The sequence below is a fragment of the Cystoisospora suis genome (genome assembly GCF_002600585.1).
Source record: "Cystoisospora suis strain Wien I chromosome Unknown contig_1987, whole genome shotgun sequence".
Classification (NCBI taxonomy): domain Eukaryota; phylum Apicomplexa; class Conoidasida; order Eucoccidiorida; family Sarcocystidae; genus Cystoisospora; species Cystoisospora suis.
Window position 1 is genome coordinate 37,945 of NW_027154786.1, and position 21,709 is coordinate 59,653.

The 21,709-nt window shown below is 47.2% G+C and overlaps 1 protein-coding gene across 1 annotated transcript in view; it reads right to left on the reverse strand.

Annotated features, from left to right (window-relative positions):
* Positions 1-20,402, reverse strand: part of CSUI_004311 (hect-domain (ubiquitin-transferase) domain-containing protein) — a 50,665-nt gene extending 30,263 nt beyond the window's left edge. Inside the window, exons 1-2 of the mRNA XM_068064504.1 lie at positions 15,267-20,402; positions 378-15,015 (exon numbers count right to left, since the gene is read on the reverse strand). Coding sequence (XP_067923521.1) covers positions 378-15,015; positions 15,267-18,627 — 17,999 coding nt within the window. The 5' untranslated portion in view covers positions 18,628-20,402. The remainder of the gene's footprint in view (positions 1-377; positions 15,016-15,266) is intronic.
* Between the last annotated feature and the right edge of the window lie 1,307 nt (positions 20,403-21,709).

Below are 21,709 nucleotides of genomic sequence, written 5' to 3' on the forward strand. Positions count from 1 at the left end.
GCACGAAGTCACTTTTTTCAAATCTCTACGGAAAAACAGAAGCGCATACATACATACATGTAGAGTAAGAGCGACCCTTCTCGGTGCACATAGTAGTCTGGTGTCACGCATGCATAGTCTCCGTCCAACACGCGCATGCACATTCACAGAAGTATCGCAAGGAGGGGCACTGATTACATATAAGGAGTATATGTACTTTGACAAGCGCCAGCCCATCGGCCCTCTATGTAGTCGAGAAGTATCGCCTGCCTGGAATGTACAGCACAGACACATCATCCGTCCCACACCCGTATACGTCATCTACACACGCATACACATCCTTGTAGATCGTAGACGAGTAGCCACCTTCTCTACTCCTCTTACGTCAGCATGCTCACCTGATCACGTCACTGAGAGACATCTCAAGTGCTTCGGCAAGAGGCTGTATTTCCCAGAAAGGACTATCTCCGATTCTCCCTCCTCCTCCTCTTCGGACCCCAGCTCCCTCAGTCGCACCCGTCCCCCCTCTTTCTCCAGCTTCCGGGTTGTTCACTCCTCGCGCAGACGCTGAAGATGAAGATGAGCTGAATCCGTTCTGTCCTCTACCAAGTATAGGTGGAGGGAATGCGAAATCTCCCCTTGCTATCACCGACGTCCAAACAACACCTGCGGTGTTATGGTAAGGAGACATAGTATGACTCAGACCCCTAGATCTGCTGCTACTCGCAGTAGGCTGACTAGTAAGCAGCATACTTCCAACATTATGCAAGACGTTGAATAGGATCCAACCCGCATAGCGAATCGCCGCACCACTAGGAGCTGAAGACGCCGACTGTTGTTCTACACTACTGCGACAAGCAACGGGTACAAGAAGATCAAGGAGAACTGGCCACAACGTTGATCTCCGGGATGACCGGGACGCCGACGATGACGAAAAGACGTGATGGCGGGGGTGGTGCTGAGAATCAACACTCGACTTATGATTCCCACTACCTTCATCCCTTGCATTAGAAGAAGACACTAGTGTAGGCAGTACCGTAGGAGTAGTGGTAAGATGAGCACAGTTGTTGGGCGATGACAAGGCAGCGACAGACCCTTCAGCTGCTTGTTTCGTGGGATCGTGCCCTACACAATCATCAGCCTCTTGACTCACCAAATCGCCATCGCCACTAGCATTCCTCCCCTTCTTTTCCTCTTCTTCTCCTTCAGGGTGTGATGACTTATTCTGCTCCGTATAGGTTTTCGCTGTTGCTGTTTCCCCTTCACCTGTTTCTGCCATAGGCTTGTCCTGCTCAGATTCCTCCTGTCTTCTCTTCTGCTTCGCCTCTCCACGACCATCCGCTGGTGGGACACTTGGATCATAATGAACTGTTGCCTTTTCATTATTTCGACCTTGTTGCAGTTTTTCCTTCTCATCTTCGTTTGATTGGGGTATACCTTGTCGACTACTGGTATTAACAGATGAAGCGGAGAGGGCTTGTTTCGAGGAACTATGAAAACCTCTTCGTCTTTTGAAGGGTGCTGTCTTGAATGAGAAGCCCTTCTTCCTTATATTAGGGATGGCTCCACATACACCAGCGAGCATGAGCGCTTTTAAACTTCTTAGCATGACATATCTACATACAGACGCAAGCTGTTCGACTCGTAAGACTCTCTCCGCTATGGAGACATCAGGACCTTCAAGCAAAAACCCAATAAACACGGATAACGCTTCTTCTTTCTCTTGTTCTTCTTCTAGGTGTATATTCACTGATGACGACGATGACGGGAAGTATGTCATATTACTACTATGATGACCAGGGCCTAGTAAATATCCCCGATACGATGGCGTTTGTCCATCTATTTTATACTTTCCCTCTCCATACGGTGCTGATGGTCCTACAGTCATTCCTCCCCCGCCAGTGGCATAGTTCAAGGTACTTCCTCCTATGTAGCCCGCACCGTAATAGTAGTAGCACGGATCTTCTCCTCCCCGAATGGCAGATACAAGTCCTTTCAATCGTTCTCTTTCTTCTGGATGGCGTGCTGATGCTGCCAAAGCAGGTATAGGTAATAACGAGTCACGCCTAGAATAGTCGAAACTATGAGGTGTTGTCACGCCTCCGAGTCCTCCTCCTCGCTCACCCATCCCTCCTGTCTCTATATGGAAAGATGAGGACGACATACGTGTAGCACTCTCAGGTGTATATCCAGCACACGAAAGATCAGGAAATCCCCCGCAGACAACATTCATGAATGCTGAGGCATTATTCGAGGGAATCAATTGAAAAGATGGGGATGCACAGTAATAGTAACTACTCGCCGGTAGTATTCCACCTTCGCCTCCTCCTGTCCCATTACCGCCAGCACCAGCTCTTGACGTAGTAGAATAAGGAGGGAAATCAAGAGGAGGACCGCCTCCAGAGAAAAGACGGAATCCTTCCCCTCTTGGTGTCAATTCAGTTGTTACGAGATCAGCCGCTGCTGCTGCAGCCGTTGCATGACCCGTGCTCGTCGTCCCTCCTCCTCCGCCCCCGATTGTCCCTGCCCCTCCATAACCCCCTGGGAAGATCGCCGATCGAGAGCGATCTGCAGAGGAGGCTAGAGTTCGACTGCACATCAGTTTCCTTAGTAACTCAAGATTCCGTGTGACTGTATGTCTTGCAAAAAGATGATGAAAACCATTTTCACCTCCTCCCATGGATAAAACTCCGCTGCTCATACGACTCGTCGGTACACCCCCACCTAATGTCACTGCACAGCCACCTGGTCCCCCTGTTACGAAGCTATTCATATCTTGTTGTAAAGCATGCGTCGACATAGAGAATCCCCTGGGTCTGAAGCCTACACGTCGATTCACTAGGCCTCCCCCTCCCAGGTCCCGAGAGAAGACAGGTGTGGTACCCGAAGGTCGATATAACGCACATGAACCAATACTAGCGTTACGAAGCAGGCAAACAGGATGAGGTTGCCCCATGTTTGGGCTCATACTTCCCATATGGCTACTGAAGGGAGCGTCATGCTGAAAACCTGTGCATGCGCCATTGGTTGAAACAGATGGTGTATAAGGGGGTAATTCTGTTATGACGGCTGCATGACTAGAATGTTCATCATTTCCTCCTTCTCCATACCCACCATACCCGCCTCCGCCCCAGATAAGCCGATACATGGGAGAAACAGCAATTGTTTCAACACATGACAGTGATCGTGATTGTTCAGGAGGATTAGGAACGATAGTTATGCGGCCCATACCTGCTGATGAGGATCCTGATGATGTCTCCCTACTCCCTGTCCCTCCCGCCGCTATAAGCACTCCTCCTCCTGTCCCATCTAGGCCACCATTGCCATTGAGATTAGGAAAGATGGATGCATGCGCTCCGACTACTGGAGTCTCTGGCCATGCCCCTCCTACTAGTCCTGGACTGAAAACAAGTGACAAACTTCCTCCTGGAGGGGTTAAGAGACCAGGCGGACAAACACGAAGAATCCATTCACATCGTTGAAGAATTTGTCGTTTCTCTGTATTACGGATCATCTCTTCTGACAGTGGAGAGCCTGTACTAGACCAGGATGGTTTCCACTTCCTACTAGTACTACGCTTCTTCTTCCTATTGATATCAAATGCTGGGTTCTGTTGTGACGATCTCTCTCCGTCACGCACATTCTCCTGTCCTTCGTCTTCTCCCCCCTCAGAGGTCTCCTGATGACCGGCATCCTGACTTTGCTGAGATGAAGCACGAAGAGCACTTCTACGTTGCCATCGAGAGAGGAGTTGGACCGCAGCTTTTCTTGCTTCTGTGGCTGCTATTTGTATGAGATGAGATTGCTGTTCTTCCTCTCGTTCATCTCTCGCTTGTCCTATGACTCGATTATCATTAGCTGCTATATTCTTCGAGAACCCAAGGCCCCTGTGGACAATAGCCGATGACCGATTCGCCTGTGACAAGGTGTTCTCTTCCTGTTCGACCCTTCGCTCTTTGACTTGTTTGTCTCCTCCTCCCGCATGCGAAGAAGAAGAAGAAGCTAGGCCTAAACACCCATCACCTCCTTCCTCATTATTGATTCCTCCTACACCACTCCCATCTTCTCCATTGCTGTCTTCTTCTGTTCTTTGCCTGATTCTTGGGTCTCCCTTATATCCAAGTAAGTGAAGAAGAGCCGCTGCAATAGCATGTTGAACAGATGACAGAGAGGGATGAAAAGCTCGAAATCGATTTCCGAAAGCACTAAGTACTTCAATATCACTTCGTAGAAGCGCTTCTAATACCGGCTGGCATACACGACGTCTGCCATGACTGCCAGCAGGAGGAGATGATCGAGGGAACTTTGAAGACCACCTCTCATTCACCACCTCCTGGCCATGACCAGGTCCTCCTGCTACACAGGGAGGACTTGAAGAGGGAAGAAGGCGCTTATCATGATTATTGTCACTTTCATCTTCTCCAGGTAACACTATATTATCATGTGAAATCTTTCTCTTTTCTTCACTTTTCCGCACGTGATGATCGATCTCTTCCGCCTCTAAACCATGAGCATCTTGTCGTCGGGCCAAATCATCGCATCCGCTATCACCAGAGTTTCTCAGTTTCTCTCCAGCGTTTGTTCTTGTATTCTGCATGTCGCCGCCTGGTGGACAAACACTTGCCTTCCTCGCTGCCCTTCCTCCTTCCTTCTGACTTGTTGTGACAGCTAGGAAATCTTGTATACCTTTAGGAAGACTGAAGTGATTCGATCGTAAAGATCCATCTGTCTTTGCACTACACTCAAGCAGGACTAATACACTTCCTCTAAGTGCACTTTCCACAGCTTGAAATGCATGTCCTTGAGGTGATGGCATATACTTCGCTCCTGTAAGAAGAAGACGTGGCAGCAAATCTTTCTGAAATCCTAGGGGCATCGTTGATGAAGAAGAATCAGCATGTTGCTTTCCTCCACTTCGTTGGGACTTCTTCCCATTCTTCTTCTTCCTCGGTGAAGATACTGAAGCTCCTATCAAATCCTGTTCCTCTCCTCCAGTTGCTTCATTTTTACAATGAAGAGATGAGGAAGAAGAAACCGCTGAATGAGAGGATCCTCCAACATTCTCAAATGTAGCTAAAGCGACGGGAATAGAACCTAATGATTGTAATACACGCCCTGTCACTGTGACAAAACCTAAACATACCTCGACAAGAGGATGTATCAACTTCTCTTGAAAGGGAGGAAACGATCTTTGGCGTTGTCCTTCTCCTACTCTCCCTTGATGAAGGAAAGACAGAAATCCTTTCCTTCCATTCCAACAATGTCCTTCATCATCATCATCGCTACCACATGAAAATTCACCTCCAGTCTCTGACACACATGAACCTAGTTGCCTAAGAAGAAGAAGAGAACGTAAACCTAGACGTAGTAGATGGGGCCATAACCGAAGAGACATTTGTACAATAGCTAACATGACATCTGGTGATTTCTTCCTCCCTTTCAAGTTTTTCGCCACCATCATCATCATAAGAGTAGAATTGTCATCTTTGTGCCTATGACCCTTTCTTTTACCAGTCTCTTCTTCATCCTCTCTTTCCTCTTGATTGACGGAACAGGACGAAGAAGCACTACTTTGTGCATTAAAGCTCATCATCATACCATTCTTAGAAGAAAGAACAGATAGGAGTGGATCTTCTTCCTGAGGGCTCGATAATGATGATGATGACGAGGACGATGGAGAAATATCTTCACCTAAAATACTTAGAAGAGACGTGAACTCTGTTAGAATTCTCAGAACGGTATCTTTGAGATACGAGCACCCGTTAAGAAAAGGAGGAGGTAATGCCGTACATAAGGGTCCATACTCAGTGCCTGACATAGATGTACATGTGCTGGATGTAACTACACCAGCAGTGAAACTTGACGGAGAAGGTAGCGATGCTGAGATAAAAGACGAAGAAGAATTCTGCTGAAGACCTGCTCCCGTTACAGGTACAAATCGATGAAGACATGAACCACCAGAGAGAACAAGGGAGTCCATCATAGTTGCTAAGATCCCATGACCTGATGTTAATAGCTTTCTTAGAAGTTCTTCGAAACATTTACACAAATCTTCAACCTTACGATAATGATTTCTGATCTTTCCTTCAACCCTTATTCGTCCTCTTCTTTCTTCACTATGAAGATGATTATCTGAAGGTGATGAAGGAGTAGAAGAAGCACTTTCAGTGCCATACATGAAATGGGAAGACGAGGACATCTCTTCATCTGTATCTCTCGTTGACCCTGCTCTTCTCCTTCCTGTGAGTGAAGAAGAAGATATGGACATCTGATTTGGGTGACCAAAGGATTCTTCTTCTTCTCCTATCCGATACCTCTTCGCAGAGAAATGACATATATATGGTCCTCCTGAGGAGAGGACGGAATGATTTTCGTCTAGGAGATATCTCCAAAGCTGTGCTAACCATCGTTGAGCAGCAGGTCGAGCTAGAAGACCTGTAACGTCACCGGCTAGTTGATGGCTGCGGAAGATACCTGGTCTCTCTCCTTCATATCTCACTGTTGTTACACCTCCTCCTCTCCACCGTGAAGAAGAGGGCGCATTCATCTTGATCGAGAAAAGTGTGGAATTGACGAGCTGAAGGTCTGCATAGAGATGACGTACTGTCGATGCTATCAACTCATCATCCTTCTCATACCGCCGAGTAAGCCTACTGTGTATGACACGTTCAGAACTCGGTAGAAATGAATTCGACTGATATGAATAGAAATACTCTAAGAAACTGACACCTCCACTAGGAGAACAAAGAATCTCGGGGCATACTATGGCGATTTCACTACACGACGAAGCAGAAGCTGTTAGAGGTGAGATATTCGCTAAGTGATATAAATCGAGAGAAGCATCTATAGGATAAGTTAGAGGCAAATCATATGAGTCATACTTGCTGCTACTATTATCAGATAGAAGATGTGAATTTCGGTTCCCGACGCCTCTACCTCGTCGTTTTACTCCTCCGGACACCAGTTGTTCTGCAGATCTAGTGAAGAGATGGTCATCGAAGCCTCGCTCGACTGCAAAACGATGGACTGATGGAAGATGAAGATCTTGTTCTACCCGATGTTGAGTCTGAGATAAGAGGAACCGTAATACAGGCCAGAATCCACTCCCTTCTAAGCATGAGAGATTCACACGAAGAGCATCTACACTTGATTTATTGTAGTAACTATAAGAAGACCTTGGTACCTTTTCTCCTCCCCTTCCATTTCTTCCTCTTCTCCTCTCTCCGTAATGTTGTTCTCCCTCTATCAGATCGTCTTGTAAAGAAGCATCGAGTTTGTGCTGTTCTCCACAGGCATCATCGTGATCGAAACAGTTGAACTGAGGATACAGGAGAGACATATTTCCACCTTTCTTTGAATGAGTCCCAAGAAAGGTACTGAAAGTCGAAGAACAACAACCATTCGTACGCTGACCTCGCTGGTGTTTTGCTGAAGAGATGGGTATACGTTGAAGAGGTTTCATATCGTAACAAGAAGACGCATTTAGACTACTTCCTCTTCCTCCTCCTGTCATAAATGATCCTAGGTCTCCTATTAAGCTACTACGACTACTTCCACTTGCCCACGAAGCGCAATCTTCGCTCCATATGTCAGAGTGAGGTCCTTCTCCTCCGCCTCCTCCTACTCTTCCGAGACCAGACGAAAAAGTTCGACATAGACTACTCCGACTCCCAAGACCACCTTGATGGATACAGAAAGAGTAGGACGGATGATATACAGGCGGACAATTCATAGAGCATGGTAAAGGATTTGATCCTGGTAGAAAAGGGCCTTCTGAGGAATCAAATGAAACCTGACTGTTTGAAAACCGGCCCGGGTATGCTCCCCCTCCCCCTATCCCTGGAATATCATCTCCTGCTGAGGGTATGCCGCTGCTTCTTCCTTCTCTCCCGTACTGTTGTATTTGAGCTGTTCCATATAGAAATCGTTCAAGTGATGATGATGAAGAAAAGGAATTCTGACTCATCAGCAGACCATGATTATGATTATGGATATGCTGACCGTGCAATAGTGAAACTCTCCCTCCTCCTGGTCTTCCTCCGCCGCATACGGAATCGAACCCTTCACCTAGACTACTGCTAGATGCACTTCCAGTGTACCTGGAGAGTTTCTGACTGAAAGGAATCCTATAATGTAGAGGACTCGAGGGCAGACTTGACGAAGCCATAGGATTGTAACTTGTCCAGCTGCTGATTTCGCTATTCTGATGGAAAAGAGAGCTCTGAGATGAACCAAGATTCAAGGGATTTGAAAGTAGATACCCTGAAGAAGGAGAATACTTCATCATCAAAGCACCACTATTAGCACCACCCCTACTACCTATACCACCACCTCCTCCTTCAAGGCCACTGGGACGATTCTCATGACTATGAGACTTGGAATCATCTGTATGTCCAGTATCACAAATGTTTTGCTTTCTACGAGTTCGCATATCTATCAACACCTTCATTCTCTCTAAACGTCTTCGCTCCATCTCAAGAATTTTCTTCTCTTCTTCTTCACCCTTCGTCTCACGTATCATCCGCTGAACGAGAACATCACTTGCTCCAGTCGATTCAAAGACACTTAGGACTTCCTTAGTTAAATCATTCTCAAAAGGTCTTTCCATTGACAAAATTCGCAAGAGATCTTGGAACCGAGAAGGAGGAATTCGCCAAAGAATCGTAGGAAGAAGACTCGGGCATTTCTTCATAGCTGACAGAACTTTCAGTGCTCCACGATGAAGTAACCAAGTCACCCCTTCTACATCAATCCGTTCTTCGACGTTTGTATGGAAACAGTAAGGACAGGAGGAAGAAGACACAGACGGCAACTTTTTCTCCCTCTTACCATCCCCAGCAGCATTCTTCACCTCCGTGGCCTTCCCCCTGGGAACACAACAACTAACACGACTATCGTCTTCTCCTTTAGCAATCGTAGTTGTAACAGAAGGAGAATGAGGTTGAGGTTCGTCTTGACGGGCTAGAGCCTTTCTAGGAGCACCTGATGATAATTTCACTCCCTCTACCCCCCCTGACGACGAGAGGGCATTACTGCCATGACTATTCTCCTCTTGGCTAGAAGAAAAATAAGAGCCTGCTGTACCCTGGTCTCCCTCTCCAACCTTCGTTCCACCAAGAGCCTTCAAGCTTTCATCACCAGCGTTGTTTCTTGCTCTAACGCCTTCACCATCTGTAGAGTAATCCGCCATCGCTCTCCCTCCCGAGACGACGTGATCGCCAGCATTCCCACATCGGGGGGGAGGTGGTGAAGGAGGAGCGGTCCCCAGGAGAAAGAGAAGACAATCGAAGAGAAGGCAACCCAACGTAGTGAAGACACTATTACTGCTATATGCCCCAGCCTCATTAGGACGACTGTGAAGAAGTTCCTCTTCGACCTGTTGAAGTACGTACGAATCTCGTAAGAAACATCGAAAGATACCTAAAAGAGAACAGCATATTTCAGCACGTTCTCTCCACTTCCTTTGCATCGTTCGTCTTCTCCATAAAGGGCAGTCAGGAACGGTCCCGAGTACTGAATATGTTCCAGTCTTTCTTAACGGCTCTGGTTGGACAAGAGAAGGTTCAGACAAATGATACTCTCCTCCGGAGGTATATCCGCCCCCTTCATATCCCCCACCCCCGTCTGCACATACACCAGAAGATGACGATGCAGCCATTGGGCTGCGTCCATCTCCAGGAGTTTCTTGATAGTAGGAAAAAGGAGAACACGGGGGCGATGGTAATGAACTTGGCTGATATCCATGATGTGGTGTAGATACACATGGAGAAGCTGAGAGAGACGATGAAGAAGGAAATAGAACACGCGGTGTATTAGGACCATTTTGACCGTATCTTGCTTGGTTTTTTTCTCCCGTCTTTATGTCAGACGAAAAGGAGTCATTGTAGGAAGAGGCAAAAGAAACTCTTTCATCATGGTGCAAGAAGAATGACGAACCACTGCTTCCTTGATGATAGGGGTTCTCACCTCCTCCTACTTGTCCTTCTCCTCCATAATCGTCTTCTTCGCCTCTCCTACCTACCCCCCCTGTCCATTCAGATTTCTCCATCTGAGAGATTTGATTCAGTGAACAACACTGAAGATGGAGAACCTTGATGAAACTTTCGAAAAAGAGAGATGCGTTTTCAGGAAAAAGAACTCGAAACGACTGCCCTAACACCCCAGTATCCCCTAAAGATGCATATGTATCTCCATCCATACTTGTCTTACACGTCTCCCCACCGTCGCTCTCGTCATCTTCCTGCTTTTCCTCATCTTCGTCTTCCTCGTCATCCTCTCCTTTAAGAGAATCCGACAAATCTCCTTTACTTGTTTTCAGTCTACGATCTCCCTGCCGACCCCCCTTGCCTCTACCCCCGGAGCTTCTTCTACCTGCTGATAGTAGGAGCCATCTTCTCCTCCTTGTCTTTTCTCCGACTAGACTTGTGGGAGGAGAACAACGCAGGACTAAACGATGAAGAGCAAAACATAAGCGGCGCAGAAGTTCTTCTAAACCTAAGAAAGCTAAAGAAGGAGTTTCTGGCGTGGTAGAAGCATCCCTCGATGTCAGAGAGAATAATGACAAGAGATGCGAACTAAGGGAAGACTCACCGTTCTCTGCTCCCTTTCGCGGAATGCCATCTACTCCTTCATCATTCTCCTTTCCTGGGACGCATGAAGAAGAGCGAAAGACCGTCTTACCTGGTCTAGATCCCAAAGCAGACTCACGATTGCGAAGATCTTCACGACAGGAATGAGGATGCTGAGGTATTGCCCCCTCGTTACTCAAGAATGGAGCGGACGGGGATGGTGGCTCCAAAGTGGGTAACTCTTCAACAACATTTTCTCTCGGCACTTGATTAGGTGACGATGATGATGATGGGACACGGTTTACAAGCTCAGGTGGAGAAACTGCTTCATTTCTTTCTTCCACTATCTTTTCATTATCCACTTCTACTGCACGATGGCTTCCCTCTCCTTCTTCCTCCTCCTCCTCCAGTCTTCTTACTCTCTGCTTCTGCGGTGATTCGCCATCAATGACAGGCTGATGCTGTCCTAACATCAAAATGTTCTCCTCCCCCGGCAAGACTTCCTTCACCCCCGAATGCCTTCTCTCTCCTGCTCGTGCCTGTTCTTCCTCCGATGAGAAGTCGGCGTCCTGTAGGTCGTCCTCAAGATCTTCATTCTCCTTCTTGCAGGAGAGGAGACTTGACAGTGACGATGGTGTTGTACACTCTTCATCACTCTTGATCTGACTCGGAAGATGGGCATTCTGATACGAAGATGGGTAGTGTAAGATATTTCTCTTAACGAGTTCCTCTACGAAAGCAGCAGACCATGACGGTTTATCGCAGACACGAACCTCTGCGATAGATGGTGTGCTGAGATGGGCCTTGAGGAAGATTTGCTTAGGGAGAGAAAAGAGAGAGAGAGACGGGAGAAAGAGATGACTCGCCGAAGAATATCGAGGAGATATAGGTATTGCAATCGTACACAGTTTTTCTCCATTCGCGAACACAACCAGGGCATCTCCTTTACCTCTTTCGAAGCCTTTCGGTTCACTCATAACCCTCTTCCGTGTCTTCTTCCCGTCCACGGTCTTCGTGATACCCCTCTCGTCTCCTCTTTCTTTTCCTGCTTCTTCTTCTTCGTTACTCTTCTTCCTCTTCCAGCCGCTCAGATCCTCCCTCATCCAAGCTCCCTGCCTTAATTCTTTCCCCCGCGCTCTCTGTATGCCTCTTCTCATCCTAGTCTCTTCACTTCCTTCATGAATACTATCAACAAGCAAATCTAGGACGACTGAACGTACACCTCTCAAATCAAAAAGAGCTGCCTTCACACGTGTCCTCTCCCTCTCCGCCCCTTCACTCATCGTCCCTCTTCTCTCACTTGTGTAACGTCCCCTCCCTTCCCTATCATTACTGTCGTGATCATCATCATGACTTCTACCGTCATCATCTAGATAAACAGGTGTAAACAGATCATCAGATCCACTTCGCGAACCATCACTAGCATGTAGTCCTTCGTCGCTATCACTCCTTCCTCTCAATGAGCTTGCCCCCCCTTCATCGAATGAACTATCTTCTTGTTCTCTTCCCGAGAAGTTCTCTTTTCTTCCGCTCTTCACTCCCCTTTCTCCAACTCGTCCCCGCGAAAAGAAAGACGCTAATGATGGACCTGCAGGTTGACGAGAACGTGGGGTATTGTTGTCTTCATCGTGAACAGTGGCTGTCCCTCGTCGTAGGGAAGAGCTTGATGGTGAAGGGGGAATCGATGCTATCGTCACATTACCCTGCCGGAGTCTTTCCTTCTTTTCACTTGTCTTTTCTTCCTCAGTCGAAGAGTACGACCATACAACAAGAGCATCAACAGTAAACTCGAATCGGAGCAAGATGTTATGGTGTTGAGGAGAATCATCAGTAAGGAAACGGCATTTCTTACTGAAAGGAGATTCATGCTTCAATCTGATTCTCTGCTCGTTATCATACAGAATATCTAGACGACAACAGATATCATCGTCATCCACACCATCTTCTTCGATCCCTGACGACAGCATCCTTCTACTACCACCTCCTCCTCCGTGGTTTCTTAGTATCTGCTGATGATAGGAGTCTCTTCCAAGATAAGATTCGTCTTCATCTCCATAACTATAATATCGACCCCCTCCTGGTGATACAAGAGGAGGCACGCGTCCTCCTCCTTCTCCTCTCCCCGTTCCTGAATCATAGCGATGATTTGTTGGAGAATGAAGGGAAGATGAGAAAGTCATGAGGAGTTCCTCATGCAAATCTATACGAACTTGGCAGCAATAAACACCACCACCATATCCAGGGATACCATTTGATAAGAAAACCTTCGTATTTGATCTCGCTGCAAGAGACACAGCCCCACATTCGCTATTGTGATTCCTTCTTACAAGATCTCTGAGAGCTTGTTCTTCCGCTTCTTCAGGCGAAGAAGGCTTCTTTCCTCTCTCACCATCTGATCCATCATCACCTACACCACCTTCCCCTCTTCTGTCTTGGTCATCTCCCTCTAAGACAGATTGAGAATGTTTCGGAAGAGATTGAAAGAAGAGAGGATATTGTAAGGCTAACAGTTCTAGATGTTGAAGTGACGGATAAAATGACGGAGGTAAGATAACATCACTCAAACATCTAGGAGTCGACCATACAGACGGTGACGATGAAGAGATAGGCGGGTCTGCATGGTCCTCCTGAAGAAAGGAGGGACAGACAGGAGGAAGAAGAGAAAGAGATGGGCCACCCAAAGGAGGTGACGTTGACAGTGGAAATGAGTGAGGAAAAGAAGAAGCAGCATTCATAAGGTACTGATGAGGATGATGAGAATGCCTACATGAGATGCTACTAGGATCTCTTCCTTGAAGCCATTCCCCCGCAACAAACGATGGTTCACTCTGATGAGTTGGAGAGAAGAAATGTTCATCTTGGGGTACAGATGGATTTGTCGGAGGTATCCGGCTACGGTGAGAAGAATGTGAAGGAGCTTCCGAACGCGATGCTGATGAGGCATGATGACAATCAGCATGCGTAGGAGAAACGAATGGAGGGTAAGGAGAGGAGAAGAGACGTGCTGCGGGGGACGTCTTCATTGCTGAGAAAGAATTCTTCGGAGAGGACATTTGCTGCTGATTTCTGACTACCCTTCCATGACAATGAATACCTTCACTACTATTGCAGTATGCGCTTTCTTCTCCGAAGAGCGTTCTTCTACGATTAGCAGAAAGGGAAGAAGGAGAACAAGAGGGAGAAATGCCACCTGCTGCAGAGAAAAGAAGAGGATCCTGATGAATCGATGACGCCGATGATGACGATGAAGACTCTCCTGAGAGACCGAAATCAGAGGAGTAAGGGTTATGATTATGACGCCAACAAAAAGAGGAGACACCTGGTGCTTTTTCTTCAAGTTTATCAAATTTGAGAAGAATTTGCTGAAGTAATCTTATGAAGTCTAAGAGAGATACAATAGATGATCCATGTAATGCTAGTAACAATAAGGTGTCTAGACAGCCGGTTAACATGGGAACCGACATGTCATCATTCGGTTGTTGTTCATATCCCCCTGGTACCATCTCTCCCGCCCTTCTTCCATCATGGCCTTCTCCATCAACAAGAAAACTTTCATCTCTACAGTCTTGACATAAGAATTCGTCGCCCCTAGAACTGGGGTGATTGCCAAGGCTACTGCGATTCCGTCCTCCTTCATGGAAACTTCCTTTACCAGCTACGTCCATCATCAGCATTGTACTTCTTTGCTGATCAAAAGAATCCACTGAAGAATAGCTCCCCCTGTTCTGCTCTTCACACAATCTCTCTGGAGAAAAGTAAGCTTGAACTCGAAGAGAAAGAAGCTTCTTAATCACCGCAACCAGAAGACTTGCGGTAGTTGACCACCCTCGGCTTGTCGCAGACGACTTCTCTAGTTCCAAGTTCCCTGCCCGAGAACCTGCTAGCATCATCATCCGCGACATTTGTTCTTGAGAGAATCTCGAATGACTTCTATGATTAGAAAATGAAGAAGAAAAAGACGACGAAGCAGAGCGAGGTAGACCTCCTCCTCCTCTGTGGACTCCAGATGGATAATGAAGGGGCAACTTCACTTTCCTTTCAAAAGAGAAAAAGCTAGGAGATCTATGACTGAGAGCATCATGAATCGCATCCATATATCTTCCTAATGCCTCATACACCGGCGCGGGGAGAGAGAGAGACAGATGATTCGAAAAGTGCCTTCGCGAAGGAGGAGAAGACGGAGAAGAAAAAGATACGCCTCCTCCCGGTGTCGCTGCCATGCAAGGGTAAGCGGGGTGATGTACGACTGAAGAAGGAGAAGGAGGAGGTAGAAGGTTTCCCGTAGGAAAGTGGCAGCCAACCCCACCAAAGGGAGATGAGGGCATACTATTACTTATACTGAAGCTACTACTATGAGCCTTCTCAAGAAACCCAGTACCTCCACCTCTCTCATACATCTCCCCGCCTCCTCCTCCCATAGCATGGGAGGGAGACCACCCCGCAGGGCTCACCAGCCCTGACTTCAAGCCTGAGAGAGAGAAGAACAACACGAAATGGCCTCCGAGGTTCCACCCAAGGTAACATTCACCCTCTGTCACAAGAAGACTGTGCATAGACAAACTATCTGACTACACATACATTCATACATACATACATATTCAAACGTACAGAGCTAGACATAGAGACAGACATATCCATACATACATACTTAATTCACACATGCATCCATCCATCTCCACACACACATAGATACCCAATCAGAGCTCTAGATATTCTTACCAGAAGACAGGCCAGCGGGCCCTGGAAAACGTCCTCCCCCAGCTCCATTTCCTCCACCTGTTCCCATGCGCCTAATTCCTAGAGACTCAACAAGAAGAGATACCAAGGGCTGTAACAAACTTGCCTCTATGCCTTCTAGAGTTCCCCTCCCCCTTGGACTTCCTATCTCCTCCCTCTCCGTCATACTACTAGCATAGTCGTCACCAGCTGAATCCCAGCCTTTTCCTCCCCGGTAACCTCTTCCTTTCCTTCCTCGGCTTCCGTTCCAGAACTGGGGGTACTCTGGCGAAGGTAAGGGATTGGAAGGCAAGGTTCTTCTCTGATAGCTTCTGTTTTGTCTTCTAACCCCTCGTTCACCACCTTCATCATCTGCGTCAGAAAACGGCGTATGAGGATGAAGTCCATCATCAGCTTCTTCTGCATCCCCACTATTCTCATCATCCTCTTCATTGTCCCGTGTATGTGAGAAGAGATGTCCTTGTTCATCGTCACCAGAGCGGAAATCTCCCCTTCCCCGTGTCTCCCTCTCCACTCCATCATCTTTCTTTCCACGTTTCCTTCGTCCTTGGGAATCCCTCTGAGAAGATGTATCATACCGTCTATCCAGCTGGAGAGATTTCAGTACATTATGCTGTATAGCCGTACTTTCGCGTAGACACTTCGAAAGATAATCATAAAGCGGACGTAGGGGATGACAGAGAGAGACAGACGTCCCTTGACTGCTTCTCCAAAATTCTCTGTCATTGTCAAAGACATCATCTGGACTACAAACATCAGACGGAGAGTTCGCTGATGAGTCGATTCCTCCTCTACCTCTAAATAATCCTCCTGGATAGATAAGATAGAATTCATTCTTGTGCTGTCTTCTCGATCTACTTTCACAGTCGAACTTCGTTTCTTTATCACACGAGAATAAAAAACTCAACAATCGGTTCTTCTTCTCAACAAGAGACAAAGAACGGAAGTCCATCATCTCTCTTTCTTGTTCTTTTATCTCATCCGCATTCTTTCTTCTATATGTCATAACACCTCCTTCAGCTCCATTCCCGTCTAGTTCTAGTTCTTCCCCCTCCCGTGTCAATCCTGGCTCTGAAGCAGCACGAGAAATATGACCGGTTGATCCTGCGTCCCACCGGGGACTACTCCGACTGGCATGTTCTCTATCTTCTCGTGCTCCCCTCTCCTGTATTGAGGCATGACGACTTCTTCGCAGATCATTGCCCGCACCACTATATGATGAATCTTGAAATATATGTAGTAATAGAAGATAAAGAACAAGATTCTCTCCTCGTGAAACATCCATACTTCTACGACCTCCGCCTTCACTTTCTGCTCCGACATCTTCACAACCTCCTCCATGAGCTCCTAGGAGGCTATTAACACCTCTATTCTCACTATGATGCAAACGCTGAGACCGCTGCTCAGGGAAACAAGAGTCATAGAACGATGGAAGTTTTCTTCTTGACTTTGTAAGAGAAGAAAAGAAGGAGGCAAAGGAAGAGGAGGATGACAGCGATGAGCGGAAGACAGACTTTTTTAATTGAGATACGCGTAGGGCTGTTAGTAACATCCGAGATAAAAAAAGCGTCGTCCTTCCATCCAAACACACATACGGGCTTAGCTCTCTGCGCAAGAAATAATTAAATCTGCACGAAAAGAGTCTACTCTCATAGCCTGGAGAGACGATCGTGGCTCTCCCTCGAGGAATTACAGATGAACAGGAAGATGAACAAGAAGACGAAGAAGGAGAGAAACTCTTAGGCTTTTTATCTGAACTCCTTTCCCGCCTCGAATGTTCTACAGAAAATCTCTCTTTTGCAAGATACATGGATGAAGATGAAGGAGACGAGGAAGAAAGAGAGGGATCCACGACACGACGAATAGACGAAGAAACCGAAGAGGAATCCCCGTAGGTACTAACACAAGGGAGAATATTCTTGTTGTTACGGCCGAAAAGATCCGCGTCGTTATGCTTTCTAGAAGCGAAATTTCCATGCTGCTTTCGGAAAGAAGGTGAAGCCAGATGTGAGAAGGCGGATGCTGGAGGTGGTGAAGACGGACGGAAGGTAAGACTCCCGTCGATGTCCTGCCATGCATCGGTAGTGGAATTCGCGGGATGATCGCTGGAACGAATTCGCTCTTGTTTATCAACGTTCCGTTCTTTCTTACTTCTTGCTTTCTCTCTACTTGCTTTCTCCAAGCCTATCTTTCTCCTCCTTATAAGTATCCTTCTCTTCTGTTCCTGTTCAAGGTCGAGTCTCTCTTGCTCTGCTCGAAAGACATCTAGCATCCTCGAAGAACCTTGAAGAAGAAGGAACTCGGTCAAGTCATCTACGTCAGAATCGAGTAATCGTACCCTTCCCAGGAAAGTATACGGTGTAAATGTCTTGGATATCCTTCTAGATGCCAAGGCTGTACATAGATTCGGATCTATGGTCAGGTGGTGATTCAGCAGTTTACTGTTAGCTTCGTTCTGCGGCAGTAATACATTTCCTCCGTCTCTATCTCTAGAACCCTTCATACCGAAACTCATACGATGACATGTATTACTACTAGGATTGTGACCGCTAATAGCTTTGAGAGGAAGAGGCGGACACGAACAAGGCATGTGAGAAGAAGAAAACACATGCCGAGAAGAGTTCCGAGAAGGCGTTAGGTCACACGGAGAATACAACGACTCACACGGAAGAGGGGCATTCAACAGAGGTCGTGAAGATGAAGAGGAAGATGCTGTAGGATTGAACGGATGGTGACCGGTATTTGCGTCAGCTCTGTTTTCACACGCCTCTAAATCTGAGGCAAGAAGAGACAATCGCGCGGGAGGATGTAAACGATGACGAGGAGATCGAGAGGGAGAAGGAGCCACAGCTGCATTATCAGATGACAATGACGGAGGCGAGAGTGAAGGTGGTGCTCTAGAAACAGGGAACAGCTGGGGAGGTGAAGAAGAAGAAAGAACTTCTTCAGCACTTGAGGACGATGATGAAGAGGCGGAAGAAGAGGGAATCATTTCCCCTTGACTAGGCGCATGGTGCTGATGAGTAGGACAGACTGACGCAAAATTCTCTTCTTCGTGAGTTGGTGAACTTCGGTTACAACTCTCTTGTTCATTACCTCCTTCACCTTGTCTCCTTCCTCCTACTTCTCCTCTTTCTCGTGGCGAAGCCGACGAGGCGAAGGCTGTGCTCTCGTCTGCTTTATTTGCACTACATGAGACAGAACAAGATGCCGATGAAGAGGAAGTAAGATTAGGGGAAGAAGAACAAGAGGAGGAAGATGGACTCATCATCTTGTCTGAAGCAGTCATGCTTGAGGTACGCCTAGGGGATTCGGGATGGCGAGGAGGTGAAAGAGAATCCATGGTGATGATGGGAAGAGTGTGACGAGGAGGAGGAGGAGGAAAAGGACGCCCGTCTGTTCCTGTGTGAACGCATGAAAACTAAAGAAAAATGAATACCGAGCACCAAGAAGAAGAAAAACCAAGAGGGAGTTCCAATAGAAAACAGGAGAAGAGAACCTTCTCCTTGATGGACTATTGCGAGGATGGAGCGGGCATTTTTGAAAAGAACGGGTTCGCCAAAAAACCAAGAGGAATCTCCCGCTGAAAGAGATAAAAGATATGAGGAAAGTTCAGCCACTTAGCATGAAAGTAGAGTGCGACTAGTCATGAGACAAGAGACAGGAAGGAGGATACAGTGATCAACAGTCATCGGACTCCCTCCTCTTCTTTCCTCCTCTCCGTAGACTGTGAAGAGGGGAGAGAAGAAGACACGCGGGCTGTGTGGAGAGGACGAAGGTCGAGGAAATAGAAAAGGGAAGAAAGGTCAGATAACAAGGGAGACAGATGAAGGAACGAAAGCAGCTTCTTACAGAGAGAGGAAGAAGATGCACCTACCCCCGCAGGAGTCAAGAGAGTTTTTTGATGGTGAAGTGACGCGAGAGGGCAAAGACGTCCAGAGTTTAGCGTACACACGAGTGGAGCTTTAAAGTGAAGATGAGTCGCGAAGACGCAGATGAAAGATATGCAGCAGACAACGCTTCCTGGAGACATATGAGTCTCTGTGCTGGTTTTTTTCGCGTAAACAGAACGTGTAAGTTTTCAGCTACATCCAGGCGGGCAACCGTTTTCTATCTTATGGACAAAAGGCTGGGCGCGGTGGCAAAGAAGGAGAATGCTATCTGGAAGTGAGGTACGAAAAAAGAAAGCGGTACAAGGACGAACTCTTGGATGGCTTCTCATGGAAAATCCAGCAAAAGGAGAGAGAATCGACAACAAAGAAGCAGAGATCTCTGCGGTATAGAGAAAGAAGGCGAAGAGGAAACGAGGTGAAAGTCTTTGGCATAAAACGGAGAAGTGGAGACAAGAGTTACAGAGAGCTAAAACAATTATTTTGACAAGCGCGTAAAGCAAAGAAAACAAGAGATTGATGGGAGACGAAGAGAGAAGCGCTTTCACGGCGACACTAAATGACGGGCAGAGCAGAAATAGGAAAAAGCAAAGGGAGACTCAAAGGCGTAGAAAGCTGGCACGGAAAAAAGTTAGAGGGCGAAGAAAAAACTCGGGACAAACCCGAAGGGAACGAGACACAGAACGAAAGAGGTGTCTACCTAATTGAGAAGACGAAGAATAGAAATACTATCGAAGAAAGATGAACAGAGAGAACGTGGACGGGAAGATGAAGAGATCCTCGTTTTTTTCTCTTTTTGAGCCTTAGATGAAGTCTAGTAGATGGAGAGAAGAAACGCTCTCAATATTGAAAGAAGAAAGAGAAACAGAGAAGCAAACAGACGCTGTGGAATTCCTTGTAATGTTGTCTTCCTTTTCCATTCTTCCATAACAGGAGAAGAAAAGCATCAAGCCCCCGCCTTCTTCGAATTACCTCCCTTATGGCGCGGTAAGAAACCAAAACAGCTTTTCCGGAGAACACACGGATGTCACAAAGACATCAAACAAGATAATCCTCACAATTTACACACGTTGAAAGGGCAGCAATACGCCAAGCGATCGACGCAGAAGCAGTTAACTAGGTCAGCGCTAAACGAAGGAGAGATGAACGAAATTGTGATCGGAGTACGTGCCAAGCAAGGATTGGCGTGGCGTTTGAATGACGAAGACGAGATGAGGAAAAGTCTGCTGTACCAACGGATCGTGGCCTAAAAAAGCAATGTCTTTATTTGCCGAGACCGTTAAGAAGAGAAATTTTCTTTCTTGAGAGAGTGAGAATGAACAAGCAACGAGAACAGAAGAAAAAAGCAAACTCCAGTTCTGTCACTGCTTTGCATCTCAACAATCTTCACTCAACCCCCCCCCCGTGTTGGTTCGCTAGCTACTAGACACAGAAACAACCGCGACTTAGCCATACACATACATGGCCATCCAACATAGTGAGGAGCTGAGAATAGACACGTGCTCTCTCTAAGCTGTATATAAATGATGGGAACGGGTCCTTTTCCTAGACAGAGAACTTGCTCTCAGGCTTGTCTCAGTTTACGCATTTGAGCTCTCTGTCCCGGGGAAGAAAGAAATTCGTGACCCGAGGAAAGACGCTGAGATCTCCTCACGGGGTGGAGAGCTTGGAACGCCTCGCCAAGGCACGTCAGTCCGATAAAACTTACGGAGCAGGCATTGGGTGTCACACAGGTGTCCGATTGCAGTTGCAGTTCTTGTCGCGCCCAGGTTTTCTTTCCGGATTCGCAGCTAGAATTGCTATCGTGGGAATGGGAAAATCAGCAGTACCTGCGTAACGGCAAGCCAAACTTGGGCAAGCAACTCAAGCCTTTTTTCTCCCCCCTCCTCCGTCGGTAGAATAACGTCAGAAGAAGATCTGGCGCGTCTGTTCATACATAGTGGTTTCCCTACGTGCGTCATGATGTCAATCCGTACACAGCGGTGGCCGCCGATTCGCCGCAACGCTTCCTATACACCGTAATGTCTGCACCTAGGCTGTCCTGCGCGTATGCAGATGTCAATCTTTTGCAGAAAGAAATACAACCCTTTCCCCAAGGTCATGACAAGACCGCAAGCGCCGAGCCTGACTTACCAGGATGCCTCCCCCCTCTTCTTCCTGTAATTGATCAACGTACAGTTACAGCGCCGGGCGCTGCTGCCACAGGGGATCTACGGGAAATGATACGGCGGGCATAGCCGGGATGAACCGGCCGCAACGCCCCTTAATAACTTACACTGTTACTGCGGTTTCCCATACGCTTCGGCTTCCGGGCTCTGTGACCAATTTGAATTCTTTGAGGACCACTGCGAAGAACCTGGGACTCGCGGTGGCAGCCATCAGAAGCTCCAACTAATAACCACCATTGAGTCCAGGAAGGATTTCGCATCTAAGGGATTATTCAGTTCAAGATAACTGTAGACGAAACAAGGAAAAAGGACAGAGATTGAGTGTCTGCAGAGGAGACTGGACTTCACCACACCAGGAGACCCCAAT